Source organism: Pimephales promelas, chromosome 14, assembly GCF_988280905.1.
Source record: "Pimephales promelas chromosome 14, fPimPro1.hap1.1, whole genome shotgun sequence".
NCBI classification, from domain to species: Eukaryota; Metazoa; Chordata; class Actinopteri; order Cypriniformes; family Leuciscidae; genus Pimephales; species Pimephales promelas.
This window is the reverse complement of record NC_142782.1, coordinates 34082007-34092110: the sequence shown is the minus strand read 5'-3', so window position 1 is coordinate 34092110 and position 10104 is coordinate 34082007. Positions and strand designations below refer to the sequence as shown.

The 10104-nt window shown below is 36.6% G+C and overlaps 1 protein-coding gene across 2 annotated transcripts; it reads right to left on the bottom strand.

Moving 5' to 3' along the window:
- Positions 1-47: 47 nt before the first annotated feature.
- Positions 48-10038, bottom strand: vdac3 (voltage-dependent anion channel 3). Of its 2 annotated transcripts, XM_039685715.2 has the most exons (10): positions 9936-10038; positions 7557-7644; positions 6556-6627; positions 5722-5771; positions 4717-4869; positions 4578-4630; positions 3021-3248; positions 2133-2283; positions 1988-2045; positions 48-752 (listed from the first exon to the last, which is right to left on the bottom strand). In XM_039685715.2, the coding sequence occupies exons 1-10, from the start codon at positions 10035-10037 to the stop codon at positions 661-663; spliced, it is 1047 nt and encodes a 348-aa protein (XP_039541649.1). In that variant the 5' UTR covers position 10038; the 3' UTR covers positions 48-660. The 2 variants fall into 2 exon arrangements, with proteins under 2 accessions (XP_039541649.1, XP_039541651.1); XM_039685717.2 differs by lacking the exon at positions 7557-7644 and having other exon boundaries at positions 9936-10035.
- Between the last annotated feature and the right edge of the window lie 66 nt (positions 10039-10104).

Below are 10104 nucleotides of genomic sequence, written 5' to 3'. Positions count from 1 at the left end.
AAACATTACTTCTAACCCGGATAAAAGGCAAGTGAGAATAAAGGTAATTCAGTCAACGTTCCTCTTTATTAATTTCCACATCAGTTTCTTCTTCTAGTCCTCCTCTTTTAACATAAATACGTTTTTTTTTTTTTTTTTTACGGGAGTAAAAATAAGAAATGCAGAGAAGGTCATGGACCGTCCTCTAATAACTCCAGCCCACAAACATAGACAACCAACTTGTGTGATAAATACGTGTTTGGCAATAAAACTGGACAAATGTGAGTGAGAGGGGCTTGACATTCAGAAAGTACCAGTTAACCCTTGAACTATAAGCACTACACACACATCAGCTCCTGTGTGACGGTTCGGAAACTAAAACAATCAGGATATTTATCTAGTTCAGTTTCAAAACAAGAAATGACAGGGTGCCACGTGTGTAACATTAATAATAGCTATGATATGTTGTCACATAACGAGCTGGTGATGGAGGATTGGTGTGGACATAAATCATGTGACTGGTGATCTTGTTTCTCATTGGTTGAGGCTCTAGAGGGTTAAGGCCAGATTAGTTAACCAGGAGTTACAGGGGAAAGTGTGTTTTTGCAGGCGCTGGAGTCGTGCCGTCAGCTCCCCGTGTTTCTTTTCTTTCCGTTGATGTCTCTCTGCTTCTGTGCGTCGTTACACCTCCAGCTCGAAGCCCATGCCCACCTTGTGTCCTCCGGCGTTGATGTTCTTGGCGTCGATCAGAGCAGATAGAGTGAGCTTCACACCTGCAGACGATACAAGACATTCATTTTTGCTTCATTGCCACTTATTAAAGATTTAAAGAGGACCTATTATGCATTTTACAACCCTCTTTAGTGTGTAATGTTGCTGTTTTGAGTGTTTCTGAACTCCTGAAACGCCTCCATTGTAATCTTGAGTTTCTTCCGGGAACAAACATGTCATAATATTCCTCATTTAAATAATTAATATGCAGAATAAAGGGGCGGGGCCTGATTGAGTTGGGTAGTAGTGTGTTAAACTGGTGGTTGTGGTGAGAGTGGGACATTTCCCAAACACACTTGACCAATCACAACACACTGATCAAGACGACCAATCAGACACACTGTGCTTTTCGGAAGAGGTCAACAGTCGATTTCCGGAAATAAAAACTCATTTTCTCCACATGGAAATTATTTTGAACAATAAAAGACTTGGTATTTTTTTGTTAAACAATGGTATTTGCTTCTGCTGAAGCCGTCACTCTGTTATTTCAGCTTGTTTTTAAAATAATAGTGTTTAACAGTGGCATTTCTGGTGAAAACTACATTACCCATGATGCTGTTGAGAAAATTTCAATCAGAGTCGAAAAAAGCAACAAAAAACAAAATAGCTCTTTAGCTCCGCCCACTTCCTACACTCTTCAAATCTTAAATGTTTTTATATATATATATATTAGGGCTGACAAACGATTAATCGCATCCAAAATAAAAGTTTGTGTTTACATAATATAAGTGGGTGCACTGTGTATAATTATTTTATATATATATATATATATATATATATACACACGCATGCTTGTATATATTAAAGAAATATTTTCATGTATATACTGTATATAGATTTATATATAATTTATATTATATATAAATATCAATATTTTATATATAAATAATATTTTTTTCTTAAATATACATGCATGTGTGTGTATTTATATATATATATATATATATAAAGTAATTATACACAGTGCACCCACTTATATTATGTAACACAAACTTTTATTTTGGATGCGATTAATCGCTATATATAATCAACATTTGTAAATAAGTAGTTATATATTTCTCCATCGCTTTTAATTCGACCATGCTGTTCGTAATGCTTCATGGGATTGTAGTTCTTTCCCTCACCAGGCCATTCAAGCATGAAAACTTATTGCAGTAGAGCCCAAACACAAAATCAAGCCTTTGTAAAAGACATAATATGGCCTCTATAAAGCCTGATTTGTAAAGTGTTTGGTTACCTGGTCGAAGGCTCTGTGTGTATCCTACTCCAACCAGACTAGCGTTATTCACTTTGGCCTGCAGAGACACACACATTGGCATCAAGCATCAGTGATGTTGGTCAGTTTGAGAAGGGCAGGGACAGGATGGTGTGTGTAGACTCACAGAGATGGAGGAGTTTTTGTCTAGCTGGTATTTGGCAGCGATGCCGAAGCGTGTGTTGTTACTGCCCGCAGTCCAGGCCAGATTCACTGCCGTCTCCAGCTGACCGTTCACCTTCTGATAGATGGAGCCGCCGAACTCTGTGCCATCATTACTGCAACACACACACACACACACACACACCATTACTTTCAGGAGAAGAAATACTATTTGTTTATCACATCTCATTAGCACTACGAGCCAGGGTTTCAATATTAAAATAAAAATAAAAAAACATTAAAAAAACCCACTTTTGTCACTTTTGTTTTAACAATGTACTAAAATAAAAATAATAAAATTGACAAACAAACAACAAAATTACTAAAACTTTAACAAAAATTTTAAAGGAAAGTTAAAATTAATTCAAACTATTTATAAAAACTATAATAATTATTAAAATAACAGGATGCTTTTTCAGAGTTTAAGCAAAAGTAAAAAATTAACTAATATATATTATACTTGTAACTGTTTCGTATAAAAGGTTTTAAAAACAAGAGATTATCTAATTAAATCCAGTAGAGAATCTGAATAAAACCAGGTTCACAATTATTGTTTTATTTCAGTGACATATTAAAGGTTTTATGAGAGGGAATTTGGGATATCCCCAGAAAAATTTAAAAAGCTCTTAGGAATAAAATGTCATAAACCAGACGAATGAACAAACCTCTCAGTAAAACCCTTCAGAATATAGACAGGAATAAAACTAAAGTTTGCAAAGCTGCTGAAGTGGAGATTTCTGACTCAAACCGAAGACTTAACATGTATAAAGACGGTTCACTCATGTTACTTATGAATGAGAGAAAGTCAATATTGCGGACTGAGTCCCACGTCTAAATAAAAGTGTTTCCTCACACATTGGTGTGTAGCTGGAAGTCTCCCGCCTTGTATCCCAAAGCGAAGTTGTTCTGGACGAGTTTGGACTTGGCCGTGTCGAAGGCCATCTGGTAACCGGCCAGCCAGCCCTCGTAACCCAGAACGGCTGCGGCGTGAACCGTGGGGCCAGCCAGGTCGAAGTCGAGATCACACCCCGCATTCATGAAGTCACGCTTATACCCCGTCTTCAGCTTAGCGCTCTTCTTCCTGAAGATGTCAGAGAGAGGATAAGTGTTCAACACTGACTGGGAGCAGTAAGCTAACGCAAGTAAAGTAAACGTGTTTTGGAGAAAAATAATTATTTCATAATGTGATTTTCCCCCCCACTTTCAATTCCTTTACTTCAATTTAAGGTTAGATTTTTGGCAATTTTTTGAATGAAAGATCAAAACGATAAACTATGCAGATTTATTTTTTACAGCCAGTTTTGATCATATTTATCAGTAATATCATTAATTCTGAGCACGACTGTATATAAATAAATGGAATAAACAATTTCGACCTATTTTTAGTAAGTTGACCATCACTTTTTAAAGCGGGATACTTTACACTTTGAATATTTATTGTGATGTTCAGAATATTAATTTAAGATATTGAGTATGAATTATATTTAATTGTTGGTTCATTTTTTTAAACATGACAAAACTGAGGTAAAATGCAAAAACTTAATTAAATTATTGAATTTTAATTTCTACCTAGTTGACCAGAAGTTTTTAAAGCCAGATACTTGAAGTATTAATTCAGTAAAAAAAAAAAAAAAAAAATATATATATATATATATATATATATATATAATGAATTGTTCATTTCATTAAAGTACTGAAAATGTGGGTTTAAACAGAATTTTATATATATATATATATATATATATATATATATATATATATATATATATATAAATATTTTTTTTTATTTTTTTTATTGAATTAATACTTTCAAGTATCTGGCTTTAAAAACTTCTGGTCAACTTGGACAGAAATTAAAATTCAATAATTTAACAATTTTTTCCCTTTTACCTCAGTTTTGGGATATTTAAAAAAAAATAAACCAACAATAATTCATACTCAATATCTTAAATTACTATTTAGAACGTCACAATAAATATTCAAAGTGTAAACACAATTCACAACTGTCATGTTTCAAAATGCAAAAATCCAAAATTAACAAAATGATACATCATGAAAATAGACATCCTCTGTTTGATAATTTTAATTAATAATTAATATTAACCTCGGGACGAAGATTTAGGATGCCAGCTATTTTTAAAAACTCATTCTATTTCAAAAATTCATTCTTGCCACAGGCAGTAAAATTATTAAATGATAGGTAGTGTTGGTGTCCACTGAGTGGGTCTCCGTCAAAACTATTTTTGTAAATTTTTATATAAATCTGTTTATTTGTTATATGCATATTGTTGGTCTTATATGTATGCATGTTGAAACACAAACAACAAAAAATTCTCTAAGATTCTCTGTATTAAAGAAGTCGTCACTTATATATTAAGGTAAACTCTGTTGCTTGAGAGAGTTGACGTACCCGGTGTTGGGCACAAATGAAGTCTCCAGTCCCAACTTCAGACCGTTGGCCAGCTTCACAGAAACAAGACAAAATCATGCATCACAGACCCATTTAAAACGGTTTATACATGTGTTACAAAATGGCGACCTGGACTCACCTGATCTTCCAGAGTCACTTCGGATGTCAGAACATTATCCGTGTTCCACTTCTGGTTCAAACTCAAGCCCAGATCCTTCACTTTATACTTGGTCTCCAGGTTTCCAGCCGCCTTTCCGGTGTCCGTGTTACTGGAGCCGCCGGTGGAAAACTCCTGAGAAACGGTGGAAGGATGCAGAGGAAAAGAGGAACAACAATAGAGAGAGATGCAGGATTGTGGGAGAGAGGAAGAGGAGGGATTCACAGATTAACAGGAATTGAAGAAAGGATTGGTTGGGCTGCGCTTGAAGTATCACTAGTTCATACCAAGTTAGTTTTTAAGTCGGACACGAGCTTTACATGGACTAAAGCATAATATGACGTTTGCCGTTCTTGATGCACGTTTGTAAACAGGAAATAGTGTTAAAAAGTTGAGAGTTCACAGTTAACTTGTGTTTAAACTGAATTATGGGAATATCCTGCTCAATAAGTGCGTATTATAAACATTGTTCTCATACAGAACGGTCAAGACAAGAAACTTTCCCAGCATTAGTGAAGAACAGAATTAGCTGGAGTCGCCAATAGAGACAAACAATAGAAAGAAATCCACATCCTCTTGTAAAACATCTCAGTCTTACCATCTGACACCGGCATCCAATACAGAGAGCAAGAAAGAGAAAGAAGCCGGTTAGAAAACAGATATACAGATGCAGTCATTCAGATTCATGAGGAATTAAAGAGATACAGGAGCTACACACACTCACTCACTCACATTTAAACACACACACACAACTCTAACTGAACGCCTGAAAGATGTTTTCTCACAGGAAGAGGATGTTCACAAGTAAACATGAATTGAGTTTCATAAAAGAGCCAGATTGACGAGGAGAATAACTCTTACATAAAAGCACACAGTGAAGATATCAGACACAAACCCCGACACTTCGACATGATCATCAGTCATGCACATCTACCTGTGTGCGTCAGGTCTGTTAGTGAACAAACACAGAGAAAAAGAGCAACTCACAACTCCACTCTGAGACTTGGTCTTCAGGTCCAGCTTCACCACTCCAAAGCCTGAGAGAGAGAGAGAGAGAGAGAGAGAGAGAGAGAGAGAGAGAGAGAGAGAGAGAGAGAGAGAGAGAGAGGGAGAGAGAGGGAGAGGGAGAGAGGGAGAGATTTTTTTCAAATTCAGACAAATTAAATCATTTTATCATATTTGTTATTTCTTGTTTATATAAATGTATTCATGTATTTGTTTACTGATTGATTTACTTGACTTTGAATATTTGTTAATTGCATATGTAATGGCCAAAACTTTGGCAATACTGTAAAGGCATGCCAATAAAGCTATTTAAATTGAATTGAATTGAGAGAGAGACAGAACGAGCTAAAAGTGAGTAATTAAAATCTCTAATGTTCACACAAATGATTATGGCTTACAGCTAATGAAAACCCCAAATTCAAAATTAGAATATTGTGAAAAGGTTTTCATAAGCTGTAAGACATAATCATCACAATTATAATAAATAAAACCTTGAAATATCTCACTTTGCATGTAATGAGTCTGTATAATACATTAGTTTCACCTTTTAGGTTGAATTACTGAAATAAATGAACTTTTGCACGATATTCAAATTTTTTGAGTGTCACCTGTACATACAGAAATCTAACTGCATTAATTCTGTATATACTATGTGTGTGTGTATATATACAGTATATATATATATATATATATATATATACTGTACACACACACACATATATATATTAGCTGCTTCTAATACTGTATATAATATTAAAAAATGAATAGTTTGTGTTGATGTTTGTTTGTCAGTCATGCTTTATGGTTGTCACTCACCATATCCTTTGCTGAAGATATCTTTGGCAGATTTGCCGAGGTCAGCGTATGCAGGAGGGACGGCCATGTTTGCTGGACAGAAAGAGACAAGAAGACACTTTAAACCGAGTCATCAGCCGTAAGTTTACAGCGGTCTACAACTAACAGCAGCACACGGTTCAGTCTCACACACACAGCTAGGACAGTCTCGGCGCTGGAAGCATGCTAGCTAGCACAGGTGTTGTGCAACGTTTGCTCTTACCATTTTCAGTGCTGCTGTGAGAAGCATCAGATGTTAACGCTCATCGTTACACACACTTAAGGTCCTTGCATACTGAGTCCAAAACTTTCATAAGCGATTTTTCGTATTCGTCATTTGGTTGCTCTGAATTTACAAAACACCTCTCAAAATGCTTTCTACGGATGCGAAAAACGATGTGAATGTGATGTCACTCAACATGAGGTCGGATTTATTTTTTAACGTGCGAAAATTTCAGACTCGGTGTGCAAGAAGCACATGAGCGGCGTAAGACTAGCATCAACTACAGCAAAGTGTGTTTCCACGCTCACACACACACACACACACACACACACACACACACACACACACACACACACACACAAAAGCTCTGGGTTCACTACAGGTTCGTTACACAGTATATTGTAAAAATGCGTATGTGTACCAGAGGGTTTTAAGAAAAACTGCACATGTTGTGTTTTTCAAAAAACACTTTTTTGTATTATTATTTTGCACAAAAATGTGTTTTATTTGAGCTCCAAAGTGTCTAAGTCAGAATTTAAGCTGACTTATCTAAGCTTACTAATCTTTTCATCCATCCATATATCTATCCATATCTATATATCTATCCATATCATCTACTATTCATCTACTATCTATCTATCCGTCTATCCATCCATATATCTATTTATCCATATCTATATATCTATCCATACATCATCTACCTATCAATCTATCTGTCTATCCATCCATCCATCCATCTATCCATCTATCTGTAACTCACCGCATGTGTTTGGCTTGCAGTGATGGCAGGTCTCACTGCTTCCTTTCACTTGTGTCTCTCTCTGCTTCTGTCCTTTCTCAGACATGATCTGGGGTCAGAGATCACAATCAAACACACACCATAAACCACAGCGCACCGAATCCCACCATGACAGATCAAGGGTCAGTGAGGTCAGACCAAGGGCGTCGCCATGACAACATCTGCAGTGACATAGGGGGTAGTCATGGCAACCTCTGCCCTTTGGAAAGGGGCAGATCGCAGGTTACGGGATCCTGAGACGCCATCTTTACGAGTGTGTCCCCTTCCCCCAGATCCCAAGACACACACTCCAAAAATAGACCTAACTGACACCGGCGCTCCATGTGACGTGAGGCGTTACGAAATGGGAAATGTTTTCCTCAACACCGAACATTTTGACACCATGAATGCATCATCGGTTCTTTCTTAAGAAACAACAAATTGCACTTTTATAAGGTCTGTTTAAAATAATGCATGTATTGCATGAGATGTGTTTAAAAAAAAGTCATTTTCTAGATCTAATGGCGGTCGCCATGTTGAGATCACATGACCAGCCAAATACTACTATTACCAAATACAACCATGCTGATTGGATGACGGCTGTCTCGGCTAGTGAACAATAAACAATGAATCAGAGCAGCTTTAAAAGCTATTTAAAATCTACCTGCTTTTCATCATTCACTAAAACATCTCGCATGATCTCAGCTTGGTGCCAGAGTCAGACAGTCATCAATCAAGAACAAATCCACTGAACATTCTCAGCCTGAGCCCATTAGAGCAAGTGCAGCTCATGGGAAAACACACAATCTCAATGACAATCCACAGCAAAAGCAGTATGTGTGCCGTATAGAGCACTAAACATGATTAATCATGCAAAACATATGCGTACTGGTCTGTTGTGCGGATCCATATGGTCTTGTTCCCTATGTTTTGACCCTATATACTTATTGATTGTTAAATAAGATCACCAATGTGCAAAATTGATTATTTTTTAATATTGTTTTATAACTAACCTTTGCAATGCATAATTTAATAAAAATGACTCCAATTCCATGCACTGCTCAGCTGAGAATGAATAGCTATTAAGAAAAAAGGTATTTGGTATAATACATTAAAAAGTAACTTTATCTGTGATCATTATTGTTACTTTTTCAATGCATGTAATGGAGTTGATGGGTGCTGTGCTCTAGAAACCAACCAGATGGAGCCGTGTAATAGCAGAATCAATATTTGATGAAGCAGAAAAGTGCAAATATCTATAAAAATATCATCTGTACACTAGACACCTTCCCTATAATTCTGAAACAAACACTCAAACACACATGCATACATACTATACTATTAAATATTATTCTTTATATGCAACTCTTTCATGCACGAATAACAAAGCAGCCATGGTTCCCTTTGGCATCTTTAAACTACATTTTATACTGTTTATATTAGCTCTGCTTGACTTCAGTTTTGTTTTCTACTCAAACAAACAAAGAAAGAAAATCATTAACGCTTCAATATAGCCTTTCATAGTGAGTCTATGTCACAATGACCTAGATATAGTTTACTTTTTAACGACAATGTACAGAGACAATGTACAATGTACATTGTCTCTGTACATTTAAAGACAATGTACAGAGCTAAGAACAATAGCAGACGTCACAATGAGTTCAAAGTGTGCCAAACACGACACACAACACACACACATTTACACACATGGACGATCTGAGGGTGTTTTAGTGGATTTGATTATGTTTTTAAATCATTTGTATTCCCAGCAGCGTCCAACACACATCAAAGAAAGAAAGTCGCTCAAGGCTGCATAACCATCGCGCGACGCACGCACAACGCCCAGATAACAGACAACGAATAACGGGAGCAGCTCGATAGCTTGAAGATCAATGATCAGTATCTATGAGAGCGTTTGCTGCATTAGTGAGCGGGTTTATTAGTTTATTTCTGACCGATATTTCTGAGGTAACGCGCGCGGAACACAATCCGTTATTTTATAACGTTAACGTTACCCGTCAAAATCAAAAAGTTACACGAGCAGTGTCCTTGATGAAACACTGACATATTGTTCGTCAAACCACTTAGATTAGAAGCGTAATAGTCCTGTATGAGAATTAAGATGCATGTTTAAGGAATAAAACGTAGATGTGTGTAACAGTGATTTTATTATCATCAGTATTTTACTAGTGCCATGACGTCTCCGCGGCCCTGAACCCGAACTGTCTCAATAACTGACGTTGGTGTGTACTAAATAACAACTGCGCTCATAATTTCTCGGCTGAAAGCAAAAGAGTCTTTGAACACTTGTGTTTTTCTGGAGTATCGAGCAATGTTTCAGTGTAAATCAGCAAACCCTACCGTGTTTTGCCGTGTCGGTTTGCCAAACGGTGTTTCTGCACTACAGCGCGAGACTGAGGACACACTGAAGGAGAACGCGACGGAGGCGCGTGAACCGCGCATGCGCAGTCCGCAGCGTTTTCATCTTTCTCATAGATTATGTAAACGTAAATGATTTTTTTCTTTATTT

Excerpts from the sequence above, each read along its gene's own strand:
- vdac3 (XM_039685715.2), bottom strand. The coding sequence starts at position 10,037 with ATGCGCGGTTCACGCGCCTCCGTCGCGTTCTCCTTCAGTGTGTCCTCA. Across the intron at positions 4,870-5,721 it reads CCAAGTCTCAGAGTGGAGTT|GAGTTTTCCACCGGCGGCTC; the intron begins GTGAGTTGCTCT and ends ACCGTTTCTCAG. Across the intron at positions 753-1,987 it reads CACACAGAGCCTTCGACCAG|GTGTGAAGCTCACTCTATCT; the intron begins GTAACCAAACAC and ends TATCGTCTGCAG.